Raw genomic sequence first — 19308 nt, 5'->3', positions numbered from 1 at the left:
ATGTCCCTGCAGTCACAAAAAGTTGCTGGTGTGCACACTAGTGATGTGGAAGAAGAGTCCAAAGCTGGAGTCAGAGAAGAGCTGCCCCTGCCAGTCAGCACTGGCCAGATTGCCCCTCTCCGCCACTGCCCTGGGAACTATAAAGTTCCTGGAGTTGTCCCACTATGCAGAGCTTGCCCTGGACCAAGTGGGCAGAACTCCTCAGCTCCATTACAAAGCTTGGTGTGTTTTTACTGATATCTAAAAGTTTGTATGGATTTTACACGCAGGGCCAACCTCAGCAGAGAGGCACAACTCACCCGCTCCTTGCACCAGACTGGCTCTTTTGTGCACTCACTGCTGAGGATCAGAATGCACACTTCCCTCAGCTCCTTCCCCCCCCCCCCCCCAAAAAAAAACCCTTAGAATTTAAAGTGACACCTTATTTTAACAAGTTTTTGGTACACACCAGCTAACATATTAAAATCACAACTGCCTTCCTAGTCTTCTCTAGGATGTGACCATTGGTTAACACGTTAAAACACACTTTTCTTTTTCTCATCATGAAGACAACACTAAGAATAAAATCTGAGGCGGGGCAGATCTCTACACTAGATGGTGCCGTTGTAAGGGGAACAGAGATGAGCCGCCAGTAGTCTGCCCAAGTCCAGGGCTCATGTGACTTGAAAACAGGATAAAAGGGGGCAGAAGTGATTTCATGTAAATTTCCTGCCACGTCTCTCTATTTACAGGGTGGGTGGGAGAGGATAGGGTGGTATATGCAGGTTCCTTTGCAAGATCAACACATCCTGCATGCAGAGGAGAACACTAGTACTACCTACCGTGTGCAGCCCTGACATTCATAGGCACTTGTATTTGTGACATCATCTTCCTGATGCCACGTACCATCCTGCCTCACTGGCATCATGAGGGTACCCCGTGTGCAATGGGGTTAGGACAGTCACTTCAGGGTGACAATTCTGTTGTTGTGAGGATAGCCCAGGTCAGAGTGGTCCGTGGGGAGTAAGAATGTAAAGTCCCATTTAATCAGTTAACAGTTTAAACATTAGGCTAAACCAGTTATCTGATTAAGTGAGATCCCGGGCAGGGGACTGTTCTAGTCCAGTTGGAGCCAGCCCCCAGACCACAGGGTTGCCTGCTGCCTCCCATCCTGGCATGCATCATGGTGGGCTTGGAGGAGCCCTCTGCTCTTGGCAGATTGGGGGCTGCTACCAGGGTCACCATTTCAGATTTGGGGGGAGGCGACCCATAGGTCATGCCATGATGAGAGGCGGAGAGTGAAAGTATGGGGGTGCAGAGTGAGGTCAGAGACTGCAGCAGTGTTACTGAGCATGCTCAGTACAAGCCAAGCACCAAATGGGGAGGGCGGAATCCCCCCCCCCCTTTAAACACATGCATCATCTGTTTCCAGGGCTACCAAGGTACTGGAAAACTCTAATTTTTTGGCAGTTAGCTGACAGGAGCACTATATCTAATTCCTATATAAAGAAAGATAACTAAATAAATATTAGAACCACTCAGCTCTAACACTTACATATTCTGAGATCTTGTGGAAAATCACTTACAGGACACTGGAAAAACTTAAAAACCAACAAATAGTCTTGCAGCACCTTAGAGACTAATAAAACATGTAGACGGTATCATAAGCCTTTGCAGGCACAACCTACTTCTTCAGATGAATGGAGTTTAAGGGGTTCAGTTTTCAAATAAATAGCACAGAGAAGGGTTAGGGGAGAGAAGGAAAAAGCCCCCAACTTACATCCAGTTAAAAGTATGTAATGGAAAAGTTTTTCCGTTAAAAGTATTTGCGCAAGAGATTAGCTTTTGCGCAAAAGCATCAGTGCCAGTGTAGATGCTCTCTTGAACAAGAAAGCTCAGATGGCCATTTTAGCCATTGGGCTTTCTTGCACAAGAAATTAACTTGGCTGTCTACAACTGGCCCTCTTGCGCAAGAATACTTGTGCAAGAGGGCTTATCCCTGAACAGGAGCGTCGGAGTATTTGCGCAAGAACCACTGATTTTGTACAGTAGAAAGTCAGTGTTCTTGCACAAATACTCGTGGCCAGTGTAGACAGGCGGCAAGATTTTGCACAAAAGTGACTGCTTTTGCGCAAAATCTTGCCAGTCTAGACGTACCCGTGAAGTATTCTCTTCCAGAGCAGGGGGCGGTGTATTACTTTGCTAATCAGCTGAATGCTGTTGGAATCTCTCCTGAGTGGCACACAAGTGCTCAGCTTGCAGAGGACACTGGTAACAACATAAGACTCTTAGCTACATCTAGACTGGCATGATTTTCCGGAAATGCTTTTAACGGAAAAGTTTTCCGTCAAAAGCATTTTCGGAAAAGAGCATCTAAATTGGCACGGACGCTTTTCTGCAAAAGCACTTTTCGCGATCGGGGCTTTTTTGCGCAAAACAAATCTCAGCTGTCTACACTGGCCCTTTTGCACAAAAGTTTTGCACAAAAGGGACTTTTGCCCAAACGGGAGCAGCATAGTATTTCTGCAAGAAGCACTGATTTCTTACAGTAGGAAGTCAGTGCTTTTGCAGAAATTCAAGCGGCCAGTGTAGACAGCTGGCAAGTTTTTCCGAATAAGCGGCTGATTTTCCGGAAAAATTGGCCAGTCTAGACACAGCCTTAAAGCCTGTGTATCAAGGCAAAAGAAGAGGAGATTAGGGGTGTTAAATATTGGTTAATTGAATAGTCGAATAACCTCATGAATTCTTATCGGTTAGTGGACTAGTCTATAGTCCCCAAGGGCAGAGTCAGCAGCCAGTGCACTCCGGCTTCACTCGCGAGGAGTCCTCTGCCTTTCCGTGGGGTGCCAGGTGCCGGCGCCGGGTGCTAGGCTGGAGCTGGTCCATCAGCTCCCCTCGCGCACTGACTGCCAGTTGCCTTGAGCTGCTGCCTGGCCCCAGGGCAAGCCAGGAGTGAGCAGGGCTGCTGGCCAGCCGGCTGACATTACTGGCAAGGGCGGGGGAGGGAAACGCTGTCGTCTATCGCATTAACCTGTCAGCTTTTGCTTCTCGGTCAGTCGGCTACATTCTTACATGGGGGGAGGGGGAGCTGCACCCACAACCCCCCCCCCCCCCGCGCTGGTAAACCTGGGGGGCTGAAAGGTGCTAACGAGCCGGCCCTGCGCAGAGCCCCCCCCCCAGCCGGGCCTGGGCGTAGCCACCTGCCCAGCGCAGGAAGGGGGGCACCGACCCCTCCCCCAATGACAGGGGCCAGCGGGGCTGCCCGTGTTGCCATGGTGACCTGGCAGGCCCGCCCCCACCGCTGCCGGGCTAGAGCCATTCACCCTGCTCTGAGGACACACGGGGAGGGGCCGCTCGCCCCGCCCCTCTCTGTTTCCTGTCCCCTCAGGCGTGGGAACAAGTGCAGGAGCGACTCTCCGTCGCTCTTCTCTATGGTTTGCGACTCCCAATCCCGCTCCTTCCGGTTACAAGCGGCCGCCTAGCTGCGCTCTATGGTTTCCCCTCCCCCTCCCCATGTAGCCCTCCGGAGCCGCGTGGGTGGTGGTGTCCGGGGCCCTTCTAGCCCTACATCCGGCCGTCTCTATGATCTTCCGCCTTCAGGGCCCACAGCGGCGCCTCTAGCCGCCGCACTCCCGGCTCTATGGTCCGCGCCGCTCGGCGCGCTTCCCAATCTCCTCAGCGCCGGCGTCGCTGCTGCTGCTGCTGGCGGCCGGGGCCGGGGCCTCCCCCCTCTGCGCGGCCATGGAGCTGGAGGTGCCGGACGATGCGGAGAGCGCGGCAGCCGCCGAGGCCGGAGCCGTCTCGCCGGAGGCGGGATGGGGGGGCCCGGACTCGGCAGGAGGTGACCAGGCTGCGGACGGGGGGGGGGGGGGGCGATCCCTGTCAGCCCCCGGGCACGGCCCGCCCGCTGTGCCCGCGCGGGGGGGGGCGGGGCTCTGCCGTCCCGGGACAGGCCGCGCTCCCCGGGCAGCGCCCCTCCCCCATAGGGGCTGCGGGGCGCCTCCCGAGCCAGCCCTGCTGCGCTTGCGCCGCCCGCGAGGGGCAGCCGGGGGCGGGGCGCGCGCGGGGCAGCCGGGGGCGGGGCGCGCGCGGGGCAGCCGGGGGTGGGGCGCGCGCCGGGCAGCGCGGGGCGAGGGGACAGAAGGGCTGCCCCTGGGGCCGGGGAGTGCCGTGCTCCCCGGGCGGGCGGGAGCCCGCTGCTTGGCAGTAGGCAGTCAGGAATGGGGCCTTGTCCCAGGAGAGCGGGGCACAGGCTCTCAGTCGCCCCCAGCACGATGGACGAGGTGCACCCAATAGGCTTCCTCTGCTGAATGGAGCTGCTGGGAGAGCAACAACGTGCAGGGTCTCAGGGGAAAAACATACTCTTCTTCCAGCCAACGACTAGCGAGCCCGGGTCTGGTGACAGCTGAGGTGTATCAGTGCCGAAGTTAATTGGCTTTTCTCCACCCTGCTATCCCTATATCTCTGCGTATCCTCGCAATGCCCCTGTACAATAAGAGAACCATTAACCTCATTTTACAGGCGGTGGGGCATTTAAATGGCTTGTCCAGCGAGCACACGCTGAGCCAGGGACTTCGTGTTTGATTCCTGTGCTACAACGCCACAACTTTCTCTGAGAAGTGCAGTTCCGTTGGGTCTGTTCCTTTTGTGTTCTCTGTTCCTTGGATCAAAGACCACAAAGTGGTGTGTTTTTTTTGTTTGTTTTATTTTGCTCTGTGGGATGGGAGGGGCCGTGTCTCTCACATCCCTGGTCTTCATTGCTTTCCCCAGCTATTCACACTCTTCCTATGATCTCTTTCATGTACCCCTTATAAATTGTGAGAATCTTTTCCAGTTAAAGAAAAGCAATATTTCTGTCACCTTATCCAAGGCAAGATCAGAAAGGCTGGAAACATACTAATTAGTAGGCCTGACTATTATTGATCATATGAAATGAATTTGGGAGTCTCAAACTGACAATCAGAATTATGTTGCTGGGCAAATCCCTGTTCATCTGCGCTTGCTCACTGAATTACAGTTCATTATAACTACAATTTTTAGGTTCACTTTTGCATATGACTGTAGTGCAACCATTCTGGGTTAAGAAGACTACAAGGCTATGTCTACACTTGCGGCTTCTTGCTCAAGTACGGCCGTTCTTGAGCAAGAATCCACAGAGCGTCCACACTGCCCACCTGCTCTTGTATAAGGACACTTACAGTATGGCGTGGTGAGAGAGGGCTTCTTGCGCAAGAGCTACGTTCTTTTTTTAACAGGTGTAAGCCCTCTTGCGCAGGAGCTCGGCAGGGATTTCTTGCGCAAGAAGCCCCTATGGCTAAATGGCCATCAGAGCTTTCCTGCGCAAGAGAGCGTCCACACTGCCATGGGCACTCTTGTGCAAAAGCACAGCTCGCACATGGCAGTGTGGACACTTTCTTGCGCAAGACTTCTTGCACAAGAACGCGCAAGAAGCTGCCAGTGTAGACATAACCCAAGTGTCATTGTGAGTCTCATTCAGAGAGATGCTGAGTATCCATGCGTCTCAACACTAAGTTTATTCATAGTGTTTAACTGAACCAATTAAATTGCCTGTTGCAACACAATGATTTATTTTTTTTAAGAGGCAGTATAACTTAAATAATCCACTACGGAAGTCTGTAAGTCAGTGGGCAAGGACAGATGCACGGGGATTTTTTTCAGCAACATGTTTCTGATCTTGCCTTAGCTGGGAGATGCTTATCTGGGCAGCTCCCAGCCAGCAGGTTCCTTATTTAGGTTCCCTGCCTTCCACACTCTGTAGGTGCTTAGAGCTGATGCAAGGGCCATGTTTACTGCTCTGAACTCAACACTGTGAGCCCGGGGAATGAGAGGGGAAGGGGTCCTGCAAACAGGCAGCTGCTGTTGGCTGGAAATGAGTCAATGGAGCTACTGGGGGAAGAGCAGCGTGAGAACACTCCCCTCCCCGTCTCTCAGCATTCAGAGATGCTGACATGGCCCGCAGCTGACTTTACTGAGTGCAGGGTGGAGTGGGCAGGGGGTTGGTGAGGCTGCTGCATGCCGGATCTGGTGGCTTGGTGGGCCGGATGCAGCCCATGGACCATATTTTGCCCAGCCCTGCTTGAGAAATTCTCCAGTTTATTCTAGGTGTCCTTTTCTGGAACACCGTGTGAGGCTTGTTTAGCAAGATGCAGTGCAGGCAAGCAGCAGGATTTATGGCTTTTGGCGATGAGTAGAAAAAGAAAAGTGTCTAGCTGTTATGGCTTTAAAGAACACTCTGGAAATTGAATCACATGTAAACTGTTGTATCATCTTCTGGAGTCCACAGACAGTCTAGACCAGACAGGTGCATGCAGTTTTTACCAAGCAGCACTTGACGACTTTGCTGAGATTTGCTGCGATCATCAATTAAACTGGTGAAAATCCTAATATCTTCAGATGTCTGGTCTTGAGGAAAGCTCTGATAAGCAGCAGCTGTGGCAGGCCTTGGTGTTACTCAGGATGGAGTACCTGTCCCCAAAAAGTGGATGAAAAGGTAGAATGGCAGGGACATCATTCTCTCTTTATTAGCAACAGTCAGGCTGCTCTGAGAGAATGAGAAGAATCCAAAATCTCCTTGTTGTGAGTGGGGTTCAGATCATTGGAGACCCAACTGTACAATGACATTAGAAAAGATGGTGCCTCAAACAGGGACCAGAGGCATCATACCTGCGGGAATCCCCGCAGTTTGGGGAGGTGGGCCTGAACTTTTCACACACCCCACGGTATTTTTGTGATCTGTCTAGTTGTGTGATCGGTTTTTTTTCAAGTCTTGTCTCATCACTTATGATTCTTCAAAGCCAGACTTGGCAAAACACTAGAACTCTCTAGAGCAGGGGTTCCCAACCTTTTTGCTATTGGGGAACAGCAAACCCATTCACAAACTTGTGATGGACTGGCAACACTTTATTCGCAAATGATGAATATGCAGCTATACAAATAGAGTTACCGGTCCACCAAAAACCCAGCCCTGTGCCAGCCCTAATCCCTAGAGTCCCCCACCCCTCCAGTACCCCCCCAAACCCCCACTAACCCCAGAGTCCCCTGCATCCAACATCCCCAGTGCTAGCCCCTACCCTCCAGATGTCCCCAGTACCAGCCTCCTGTTTCCAGAGCCCCACTATACCTCCCCATGCCAGCCCCAGATGTTAGTGTCATCACCAGAGCCCCCCCAGTGTCAGCCCTACCCCCCCACTAGCTCAGCCTCCAGAGCCCCCCAGCACTAGCCCTGCCCCTGGAGCCCCCAGTGCTTGCTCTGCCCCCGTCACCTAGCTCTGCGCTGCTGACTGTATTGCAGCAGCTCTGGGGGCCAGGGCTGGGGAACACTGCCCAGTACCTCCCTATCCACCATGGCTGTTGGGAGCAGTGTGTCTTCCTAACCTCTCAGCCAACCAGTGCCACTCCATGCTCCTCCAGCTGCAGAAAAGTGCTTTATTGCCACTTCCCCACTGGCCTGCAATGGTGATCCACGGCCAACAGGAGCTGCAAGTCGGTGGCCGTGCTTGTACATAAAGCACTGGAGACCAGCTAGGGGCTACCCTAGTGAACTACATCCAGGCTGCGTATTGCCTATTCTGGAGTTAGGGTGACGGCCACACACCGTCTTTTCCGAGCCATGGAAGAGTGCATCTGCAAATGGGAGAAGACCCTGCCCCTTCCCAGTACTGGTTGGCTGAGAGGCGAGGCAAGGTAGAACACACCTCTCCCAACAGCTCAAGCCAGGGCAGAACACACCTCTCCCAACCCGGCAGCCAGAGGTCCGTGGCCTGGCAGCAGGCCATTGCCCAGCTGTTGGGAACCGCTGTTCTAGAGCAGGGATGGGGAATCTTGTTTGGGTCAGAGGCCGCTGACACACAGAAAAGTATGTCGGGCTACACGCAGGTGGAAGCAAAACAAACACCCCCTCCCCCCAAAACCCTCGTTGATGTGAACCCTGCCTGAGAAGGAGAGAGACACTCCCCACATTCTCCATACACACCAGAGCCTGGGGGGCCCAGTCTAGTAGATGTGTGTGGTTTTTTGGGGGTTTTTTTGTGCACCAGCCCCACAGTGGGATGGCGGGGAGCTGGAGCACCATCACAGGCTCCCCTGTGTGGGAGGAGCCTTGGGGGATGGATCCATGCAATCCAGGGGCTGCATTTGGCCCACGGACCTTAGGTTTTCCACCCCTGCACTAGAGTTTAGAAGTGGGCAATAAGCAGCTTATGGGCCGGGTGCCACTTGTCAGGTTAAGCCCCTGGCAGGCCGTGGGTGCTTTATTTACCTGTGCGTTGGCAGGTACGGCTGTTTGCAGCTCCCGTTGGCCTTGGATTGCTGTTCCCAGCCACTGGGGTTGCAGGAAGTGATGTCCTAGAGCATTCCTCTTCCCCGCTGGCCTGCAATGGTGATCCACGGCCAACAGGAGCTGCAAGTCGGTGGCCGTGCTTGTACATAAAGCACTGGAGACCAGCTAGGGGCTACCCCAGTGAACTACATCCAGGCTGCGTATTGCCTATTCTGGAGTTAGAGGGTGAGGCCTTTAGTTGATCTAATTCTGTTATCTGACTTGGTACAGTGCATCTCGCTGTCTGCTACTCCCCCTCTGGAGACACAAGTCTGTTCACTTTTAGCTCCTCACCCTCTCAGCCTCTGTGGACACTGAAGCTATAATACCAATACTTCGGGACTGGCAGTAGGGGTGCTGGTTAGAACAATATTACAATAAAGTGTTTGCTCATTGGTTGACCGTTTCTTCCTTTTGCCAGAGATAAAATCATAAGTAACTTCACAAGAGTTGTGGGAAACAATTTTATCTTGTCTCAGCCCTTTAATCTGTGCACAAGAAGTCTTCCTGCAGGCCAGCCTTTCCCAGTGGAGTGAAAAAGAAAAAAGGAGTGGCCATTCCCAGAATGGAAAGATTTTACCAACTTAAGGAAGAATCAGATATAAACATCGTCCCAGGAGCGGTGAAGATTAAAAGCTTGGTGGCGCAGTGCATACCCACTGCCCTTGGAAACATTGACAATTAAGGTTATGGTAGCTAGTCAGAAGACCCCTCCCAACTCATTACATTTTAAAGACCTTTTTTTGCAGTAACTTCTTAAGTGAGCCCAGTGCATAGTCTGTCCATTGGGAATTAGAACAAAGTCTTTGAACTAAATTTATAACTGTCTAAGCAAACTAATTGTTTCTTTAAATGAGACTGAGCGGGAGGATTTCTAGTGGGGGTTGAGAGCTGAGGAAGGCCAGTAAGAACTAGAGACTTTCCCTCTTAGCAATGGGTATTCTAGCCTCTCAAAATATTTTTGACTTGATATTTTTTTACTAGCATTTAGCTTAGCTGTAACTAGCTGTATGTAACAGCTAGTTGCATAATCCAGTACTACTACTGAACATATGCACAGCATGCCTCAAGTGGCACATAACCTGTATTCATTGCCCCATTTGGTATGCTGGTCAGATCATTAGCTTCCCTGTCTTAGGCCAAGTACTGATGTGGAGTGCTGAACCTAAACCCCCTACCTGAATCCAGGATTGATGGGACTTGGTGAATTGTGGCTGCTGTTTTGTTCAGGGAGCTCTCTTGTTAAAGGGCTCTGAAGAAGTCTTCCTTAGGGAATAATCTGAGACTGAGCTCAGATTGTTACTTGCACAATGATTCAAGCAATTCACTCATATGACCTATGTGCATCTGGCAAGAGCCCATAATCTGATCAAAATGTGAATTTTTCCCAAATACAGATCTTGTATTAAAAATTAAGTCCAAATTACATTGCTAGCTCTCTTCATGAAAGCGTCTCTCAGCTGAAAGAAATTAAATCCAGAAATAGATATGACATAGTCACGTGATATTCCGACAGAGGTTCAGGGTACTGTGCACATCAGGTGCTGCTTAAATCTTTGTCACTTCTTATTATTCCCATCTCTCTCTTTGGGCTGCTGAGCATATTGCTGCAGACCTGAATTAATTTGCAGGAGCCTGGCAGGTGCCTTTCTTCTGGCAGTGGTGATGTTGCACTTGAATATTTTCTAAGAGGCTTGTTTTCCAGCACATGATTAGTTCCCATCTGTCTGTGCATGTGGGAACAAAGGGGAGTTCAAGATGTAATAGACTCGAAAGTCACATTTGTCTGAAAAGGTTGCTTCTTCTCTCATCTCAAGTTAACTACAGCAGAGTCCACTAAATTGGTACATTGTCAATTTCACTCTGTTTTATTGTCTTGTTTTGTGCCTTCTCTTCCCACCTCCTGCTGTGTAAATACTGGCGGTTCAGCTTCAGGACCCTGTCTCGTATTCCTCGGATCCTTGCATTGAGCTGGGGAACAACAGGAGCTTAGAATCATTTTCTTCAATCCCATGACATTTTTATACTGGTGGGTTGTAATGGGAACTTGTTGGGTAATGGAGTCCCCTTTTGTTCTCTAAGTCCTTATGATGCTGGAGAATAGAAAACTTGGGTTCCAGGGAGCCCTTTTCTTTTCTACAAGCTGTCAAGCAGTGAGAGCTTGGGCAGGAACTGTAGGAGAAGAGTAGTACTTAAGTTCTCAGTTGTTTGTGGGGTCTGGGGAGGAGGTAAGAGATGCTTGGCCTTGCTATTCCTGCTGAAGATAGAGTTGGGAATGTATTACTGTAAATGGTCAATGGCTAAGCTGGGGCTGTCACTGTTACATGCAGGCTCTCACCCTGCTCCTGGGAAGCTGGCTGCTACCCCGTGTGACTGCCTCTGTATTAGAGGCAGCAACCGACTCCCCAGGTGTGGGGCCAGCAAGTGGGGGCCCAGTAGCTGTGACCACTGAAAAATTCAGCAATTATGCAGTTTCACAATTACCTGAATTTTAACATCCCTAGCTGAAGAAGCAAGTGCATGGAGGCAAGGGGTGTGTGTGAGCCCACATACGTTTGGACCTGTATACATATCAGTAAAGCACTGTCAAAATCCTGTCTATTTTTTTTTTCATAAAGGAGTCTTTTCTTCAAAGGTGATGTGTATTGAAAGGGATTCTATCACAGTGTAATTTTAACAGTTCCGTTGACTCTGTCCTTTTAATTCCAATACAGAGCTTTCCCATGAGCTGCAACGTCTTGTTCCGGTCTCCATACAGCTGTGACTGTGAGAGCAGGACGTGCTCCACTCATAGCCGTGCACTCAATAGGCCCAAAGTATTGAGGTTGTTCAGTTTCACATACACAGAGCAGGGTATAAACCACTTTGGTATATTCTAAAAGAGCTTTTGTTCTGTGGTTTGAGTTCCCAATAAGAAATGTACGTTAGGAAGTAGTACCTCTGCATGATGTTCACTGTTCCTTATCAGGATATCAAGTATCGGGTAATTGACTAATCAAATAGTCGATGCATTTTGCATTGACTTTTCAATTAGTTGATACACTTCAAAGGCAGAGGCACTCTATCAACAGCCATAGGGCTGTTTGATACACTTCAAAGGTGAAAGCGCCGCGTGGAGCCCAGGTTCAGCTGGGGACTCCCTCACTGACCCTGGGCTCCATGCGGAGCTGCTGCTTTGAAACGCTGCTGCATCCCCAGCTGATCCTGGGCTCCACGTGATGCTGCCACTTTGAAATGCTGCATGCAGCTCAGCACTGGGCTCCATGCAGCGTTTCAAAGCAGCAGCACTGCACAGAGCCTGAGGTCCCCAGCTGATCCCAAGCTCCATGTGGCGCTGCCGCTTTGAAATGCTGCATGCAGCCCGATGCCGGGCTACCCGTGGCCTTTCAAAGCAGCAGTGCCGAATGGAGCATGGGGTTAGCTCCCCAGCTGATCTCGGACTCCACGCAGTGCTGCCGCTTTGAAATGCCGCGAGGAGCCTGACGCCGAGCTCGCTGCAGTGTTTCAAAGTGGCAGTGCCACATTGAGCCTGGCTGACCCTGGGCTCTGTGCGGTGCTGCCACTTTGAAATGCCACAAGGAGCCTGACACTGGGCTCCCCGCAGCATTTCAAAGCGGCAGCGCCGCTGATCCCAGGATCAGCATGGCACTGCTGCTTTGAAACGCCATGTGTGGCCTGGGGACACGCCAGCTGGCCCTGGGCTGCGCATGGCTTTTCAAAGCGGCATTACCGCATACAGTCCAGGGTCTGGCCCCAGGCTTCAAGTGGCGCTGCCACTTTGAAGTACCCCTCTTCTTCCCCCTCTCCTCCCCCCGCTACCCCTCTCTGATAAGGGTGCGTGCGTGCGATTAGACCTTCACATCCCTAGTTCCTTACTCCAGTTGAAGAGACTTATAGAAACAATGTTTTCTCTTTCTGTAAATCTTTGGTATAGTAAAACGCTTGCCCTGCATTTACAGCATCTGGTTGTATACCGCTCCGTACTCTTCCAGTACACACACAGGCACCTCATGTTCTTTTGTGGTATGGAAAATTTCAGATCTGTGACATGTGAAACACCTGACTGCATGTAGCTTTACAATTCCACTGAATTGATACCTTTATGATGCCAAAATATCAGAAATTCAGTATAAAGTTTATCCGTTTGTTAGTGATATCAAACAAAAGGCTGTTTGGTGCCGATGTTATATAACAGAAGTCCGAGAGAGAAGGTGAAGGAAAAGCTTGTAATTTGCATGGTGACCTGTGTGAAATGAGTTTAGCTTCAGTCTGTATCACAACTGATGTTCCCAGCAGAGAGCCTGAAGATCCACACACCCTGAGATCAGGGTTGCGACACAGTGGGAAAAGTTTTCCCAAAGTAAAGGACTTGAGTGTGTAGGACAGAGGTGAGCGATCGGTAGTCCGTATGCCCATCCAGGTTGTGTGTGTCCCCAAGACCGCTTGTTTACCATTGTGTGCACACAGAGGTGCCAGATTCTGCTGGTTTCCTTCCATGTAGTTTTTTTCCTACCAATATTGCTAAAGTGATGTGCACCAAAAGCAAAGCTGCATAAAGTGGGGTGCGTGCTGATTGCACAATACATTGACTGTGAAAGCCGTGTGCTCCCTGTGCATCCAATCATGGCATTTCTACAGTTGAGCTGGCACATCCCACAAATTCTATGTATGTATGCGCAGTTAGCAAAACTACCCTATCCCAGGAGATCATCTTGGTTTCAACAATCTTGTGGACCACTGAAATGAAGAACCACTCATGCAGGCCCACTTGGTACCCTAGGCTGACCATCGCTACTGTAGAATATATAAGTCCAGCCCCTTCCACAAACACTGAAATCCTGACAACAGTATAAGAGCCAATGGTGCTGCCTTGCCTTCCCTTAAGCAAATCTTCTGCTTTTAAGGCCATGTGGTGTGGTGTGTTTTTCCAGTGAAAACTAACTAACCTCAGAACTTCCTGGGAAACCTTTTAGTAATAAAAAGACCCAAACTAGCAAAAGTAACTTTTTCTCTCACTTTTTCTTTGTCACCCACATATTTCAACAAAATCTTTTCAACCCATAATTAGGAGTAGTTGTTTACCGTCATGTGTTCCTGTGGCATCTCCAGGTTACATGTGAGTTTCTTTACCATCTTGCGGTGAAAAACTAGACTGAGTCAGAGTGTGTGGTGAGTAAAGCTGAAGGACTCAATATGTTCCCATCAATTTAGGCTGTTTGGAGCTGCCGGCTGCTCAATAGAGATGCTTTTTTGGGGGGGAGGTGTTTCTTTGTCAGTATAGTGAAAACTGCACATCCCAGTTGATAGTGAGTCATACTGTAGCTCACTAATTTTTTCCCTACAGTATTACTTGAGTAAAACCAAATGCCACTTCCCTTATGTTTCTGTTCTATTAGCATAGGTGAAGCTATTCACTGTAATGTAAATGGTGCTCTTAAATATGTACTATAGACTAGGAAAGGGAAATGATTATTTCTGTATAGCACATGCAGTCAAGTTTCATCTATAATAAACAGGGCCAACTAGAATTAGCCCTCTGTACCGTTGCATAGGGCTGGGGCTGCTTCAAATTATTAAAATGATTAGGGGGTTGGTGTGCATGACTTAGGAGGAGAGATTGAGGAAACTGGGCTATTTAATCTACAGAAGAGAAGAGTGAAGGGGGATTTGATAGCAGACCTCAACTACATGAAGGGGGGTTCCAAGAGAATGGAAGCAAGCTGGTTCTCAATGGTAGCAGATGACAGAACGAGGAGCAATGGTCTCAAGTTGCAGCAGGGGAGGGTTAGGTTGGATATTAGGAAAAATGATTTCCCTAGGATGGTGGTGAAGCACTGAAATGGGTTCCCTAGGGAGGGGGTGAAATTTCCATCCTTAAAGATTTTTAAGTCCTGGCTGGACAAAGCTTTGTCTGGGATGATTTAGTTGGGGTTGGTCTGCCTTTTGAGCAGGGGTTGGACTAGTTAAGTGTTTCTCAACCCCCTTTTTTTAAAAAAATATAAAGTACCCCCTTTTTTAAAAAAAAATTGTAAGTACCCCCCAGACACAACACTTTTTTCTACAATTGCAACACATTTGTTTAAACAACTTAATCGTAGCTGGGCAGGCAATTTTTGGGTGTAAAAAGTACAAAAATAATAAAATGCTGTAAAACTTAAAACAAAAATTCAGTTTTCTCCAAATTTCAGTGTTGATGTACCCCCCCACACTTCCCTCGAGTACCGCTAAGGGTACTCATACCACTCTTTGAGAAACACCGGACTGGATGGCTTCTTCCAAACCTAATCCTCTATGTTTCTAAGGACACAGGTACAGATCAATCCAGATCCATTAGGAAGGTGCTTTATAAGAAGGCATGTCCTTCTTGGATTTTCTTTGAGGATGATCTTGTCTTGTTAAGACCTAGCATACACTTAATACTATATCTATTACTAGAGGTTGCTTGGGTCCTTAACTGAAATAACTTTGTTTTTCTTCATTTAAATCATTGCCGTGTGGTAGGGCTGTGGATTAGGGGTTCAGTATGCAGGGTGCCCCAGGCCGAGAGGACAACACCAGCCATCTGTCACCGTAGCAGCTTGGGGCCAGGTGAGAAGCTCCTGTCCATGGCTGCTGCAGTGGGCACAGCCTCAGGAGGGGTTCATGTCTCCCGAGAGGGGACAGACAGACAAACTCTCTTTACCCTGTCGCTTGCTCTCCTGGTGTTATAGCTGTCCTGGTCCCCATCTCTGGCTCCTTGCTGTTCCCCCATGGTCATTATACAGTATCCCTGCTAGCAGATCCCTTCCTTTGTTTCTCATAAAATTGAATCACATTCCAGGCACATCCCATTGTGCCAGCACAACCAAACCCTGACCCTGCTTTATGTCAGTGTTTCTTAGTGGGCCATGACTGACTCTGCAGAAAAGACCCAGAAGTACCACCTACAGTTGAAGGTACCAACGCTTTCCCTGAGAAGACCCTGTTGTTGCTTATGTAACTTCACCAAATACACAACTATTTAGACTGAAGTTTTTCATGCCTTCTTCATGACATTTCTCAAGTTTCAGCAAACCTTGATGACCTGCTTCTGAGGAAAATTGTCTTATATCATTGTTAACATTTTTCTTAATACTCCCTTTGAAGCACTCTATCTCCTATATGCTTTTGACTCATCTTTGCAGGAGGATTTTTGTGGGGTGTAAAAGATGTGTTTTGCTTTCCATATCAAAATCCATCTGGATTTGGCAGTAAAAGACACTGGGAAAAACTTGCCACTTGCATGTGCTCAGAAGAGCTTGTAAGAAGCTTGATGCTGTAAATGCGGAACATTCCATCTGTACTGAGCATATTCCAGCTCTGAAAGGAGTTTAGCTGCAGCTCCTTTAGCCTAGGGAGAAGAGGGCTGGGATCCAGAAGGAAACTCTGAATCCTAGTCCCTTCTAAACCTCCGCTCAGAAGAAGAGAAGTCTGTGTGCGTGCTGGTCTTCGAGAGGCAGCCCAGGGCTGTTGTTTCCATTTTCCTCCACAGGTAACTGATACGTTCCACAAGAACTTTTGGTGGAACCCCGACTCTAGTACTGCATGAACACCATCCATGGGATCACTCTGCTTTTCAAAATGTATCTTCTAGTCTGTCCTTGACTGAGTTGCCTGTCTAAGCCACTGGCAAAACGTACTTCTCATCCCCCTCTAGTGGCCAGTTCCCCCAGGGGGTAACGGTTTCTGCTGTTGTTCCTCCATTACGGTGTATTGTTTTTTTTTAAAGCACTAGGAGGGATACTTGATTACTGTCTAAGTACAATATTAATAATGGTCCCTTCAATGTAGCAGAGAAAGATTTAACAGTCCTGTGGCTGGAACTTATGATAGATAAATTCAACCTGGAAATAAGATGTCAGGTTTTTTTTAAAATGAGTAATTTACTATTGGAATAATTTACCAACTGACCAGTCTTCATCACTGAGGAGGCATAGCTTCCTGATGGTCAGCATCCAGTGTTCCAGCTCAGTGTGGAGAAGGGTGGGGAGAGGATAGACCAGTGCCCACGACCTGGAAACTTGTTGTGGGCTAGATGAAATTAAGAAGGTGGCCAGATCCAGTTCCCAGCAACAAGACTAGATAACTCTGGAATCCTGTGTTGTGGCCCCTGGTGGCGGCCAGCAGCACTGCAGCCCATTTCCGTGGAAAAAGGGAAATTCTGCATGCACAACATTAATTTTTTCAAAATTCTACATTGCGTTGTGGTGCAGAATTCTTCCAGCAATCTGCTTTTCCACTGACTTATATGCTGTGCCCTTCACAGCCCTCGTTGAGAGGGCTCCATCTACCTATCTTGGAAACAGACAAGTGTCTCTCTTTCCTCAACCTTTCCACATATGAGGGAATTGAGAAGATGCACAGGATCACGTTCTGTAGAGCCTAAGGGTAGAACCAATCTCTAATAAGACAGACCCAAGTCTGTCTTTTTAGGTCCCTGCCTTTCTGAATGTGGCTGTTCAGACCACATCTCCCACTATTCCTACACTGTCTGGAATAGAAGATGAGATTTGTAGCATTCCTCAGCTGTCTAACAAATAGTTGGGTAAGCCACTGGCAAGATGTGTCCGATCACCGTATGGTTGGTCAACATAGAGGATAACTGCTCCTGCTTAATCTTTTAGCTCAGGTGATAGAGGTTGGTGCCTTGGCCCTGATGATCCAGGCAGAGGTTACTTTCCACATGATCTAATTTTTGTTTCCTAAGAATCATTGGAAGCTATTGTTAAGATGTTAAAAGAACATTAAGGTTGCAAAATCAGGCACTCAAACATTAAGAAGTGTTACATTTAAGGTTTCGTGTTATAATTTTGGCTTGCATGTGATATAACGTACTCATCTAGGATCCATGTCTCATTGTGTGCAGGTTGGATAGTGAATGAGGCAGAGTGTTACACAAGAGAATAATTTCTCTTCATGCATTAGGGTTGTCAGATATCAGATAATTGAATAATCAAGTAACCAATTTGAATTAAGGCAGTTACTCAACTAGTCTTTAGTCCGTGGGAGCAGGGCCAGAAGCCAGTGCAATCCAACCTCACTGCTCAAAAAAACTTCTCCAGAAACCTCCAACCCTCACTGATGTGGCCCCCAACCGAGACACCTCACTCCTCTGGCTCTCCAGCCCGACAGGATGAGGGGAAGGGACAGGGAAGACTGAGGTTTAAGACTTCCTATAGGCCAGATTTACTTTTTGGGGTTCCGGAGTTAATGGATTTTTGTGGACCCTCTTAGGCTCAGGGATGGGGACACAATGTGGGGTTCAATACGCAAAGGTGATGTGGTGTCTGGGAAAGTCTATGGGGGATGGAGCAGGGGTGTAGAAGGTTTGGATTACATGAGGTAAGGGGGCAGAAGTTTGGGGGGGAAGGGGTTTACTATGGCTGTGAGACCTTATCTGGCACCAAGCCAGCAGATTCCTTAGCCAGGATCCCTGCCTTCCAGCCTCTGTACCTGTTCAGGGGAGCTGCAGGAGCCATGTTTACTGCTTTGAACTGAATGCTGTAAAGTGGGGGGGATGCGGAAAGAGGGGCACTTTCCATGCTGCCTATCCTGCAAACAGGCAGCTGCTATTGGCTGAAACCGGCCAATAGGAGCTACTGGGGGTGAGGGCAGCTGTCGCCCCATCCTCCAGGCTCTTGTAGTTCAGAAACACAAACACACACATGGCCCTGAAACTGGCTTTCCTGAGTGCCAAGCAAGGGCAGGCAGGGCTGAGAGTCTCATGGGCTGAATTGCCTGCAGATTATCTTTTGCCCAGTCCTGCTGTTAGAGCAAGCTGGGGGTGTGGGGTCTTGGAGAAGGAGTGAGGGGGATTGGGGTGCAGGGTCTGGATGGACATGGGGGCAGGGAGGAGCTGCTTACCTGACTCCATGCCCTTGTGGGTCCCAATATGGTCTCCTGCTGATCCCATTGGCTGCAACTCCAGCCAATGAGAGTGGCCGGGAAGGCCCGTCATTATGCTGGCATTCCCCCAGTGATCTGGGTGGGAGGGAGGCAAGGCAGCATAGAGCTGTTTGTTCTGCTCTCTCTTTGCACTCCCTCTCATTTTCCTCCCCTTGGGGAAAGCCCTTAATTATGCTGCTATCTGTGTCTGACCTTTTTTCACACTTTTCCTCCCTCCCCCACCCCCACCTGTGGGGAAGCTGCCAGGTCCCCCAGCTGATCTGGGCAGGAGGGCGGCAAGAAACTGTGTGGCTCTGCTCTCTGTCTCTTTTGAGCCAGTCTGGCAGTCGGGGCTTGGTGGACAGAGCCTAGAATGCCAGCGAGCTCCCCGCTGAGGGGGTGGGGGGAGGGAAGGGGGAATTAGTTCAAGCTGTGGACCACCTGGGAGGCTTCTGTGGACCGCACTTAGAGAACCACTGGCCTAGGCCTATCGGTTAATTGTGTAGTCAACTACTTGTTTACATCCCTGTTAGGTACTAGGCAGGAACTCAAGCTGGATCCTGTTCCTGGCTCTGCCTGTTTGTGATGACTATTGCAATCTGCCTGTGCAGAAGGGATATTGATTTAATGGGTGATGCTTACCAGGCGGTTAACCGTTATCCAGGAGCAGACCCTTGCTTGTGGCCCACTCGCAGCCCAGCCCCATTTAACCGGTTAAACTTAATGTTTAACCTACTGTGCAGGAGGCCAGAATGAAAATTGCATGATTACTCTTAATTCTGGCATTTGAATGCTTGCCATTGTAACCCCAGTGTCTTTTGACTGAAATTTTCGATATTTAATATAATGTAATTGTTCCATTTATATTGTAATTTAAGATTTCTGCAAAGAGCATTGTTACCCTTACACAGTCAGAGTACGCAAATGGAGAGAACTTGTTCTTGAATGAATAAAAATTCGACAGCCGTATTTGCTCAATGGAAGTAGTAGAGGCCTGGCTAAAAATGAGTGTGCTGCTTGGGGTAGGGATATAATAGCATAGTCGATTAACCAATAAGCAAAAGCTTACACTCCTTTCTCCTGCCCCT

At 49.1% G+C, this 19308-nt stretch overlaps 1 protein-coding gene across 11 annotated transcripts in view; it reads left to right on the top strand.

Moving 5' to 3' along the window:
• Window positions 1–3546: 3546 nt before the first annotated feature.
• Window positions 3547–19308, top strand: part of PIP5K1C (phosphatidylinositol-4-phosphate 5-kinase type 1 gamma) — a 77057-nt gene continuing 61295 nt past the window's right edge. For 6 of the 11 annotated variants that reach the window (XM_075903296.1, XM_075903295.1, XM_075903306.1 and 3 more), the window contains exon 1: window positions 3548–3820. In XM_075903296.1, the coding sequence (XP_075759411.1) occupies window positions 3721–3820 (100 nt within the window). In that variant the 5' untranslated portion in view covers window positions 3548–3720. Of the gene's footprint in view, window positions 3821–19308 lie in introns of all 11 variants that reach the window. The other 5 variants (XM_075903307.1, XM_075903297.1, XM_075903305.1 and 2 more) reach the window with 3 other exon arrangements.

This window comes from Pelodiscus sinensis, chromosome 19 (genome assembly GCF_049634645.1).
Source record: "Pelodiscus sinensis isolate JC-2024 chromosome 19, ASM4963464v1, whole genome shotgun sequence".
Taxonomy (NCBI): Eukaryota; Metazoa; Chordata; order Testudines; family Trionychidae; genus Pelodiscus; species Pelodiscus sinensis.
This window is presented reverse-complemented; position numbering and strand designations above follow the sequence as displayed.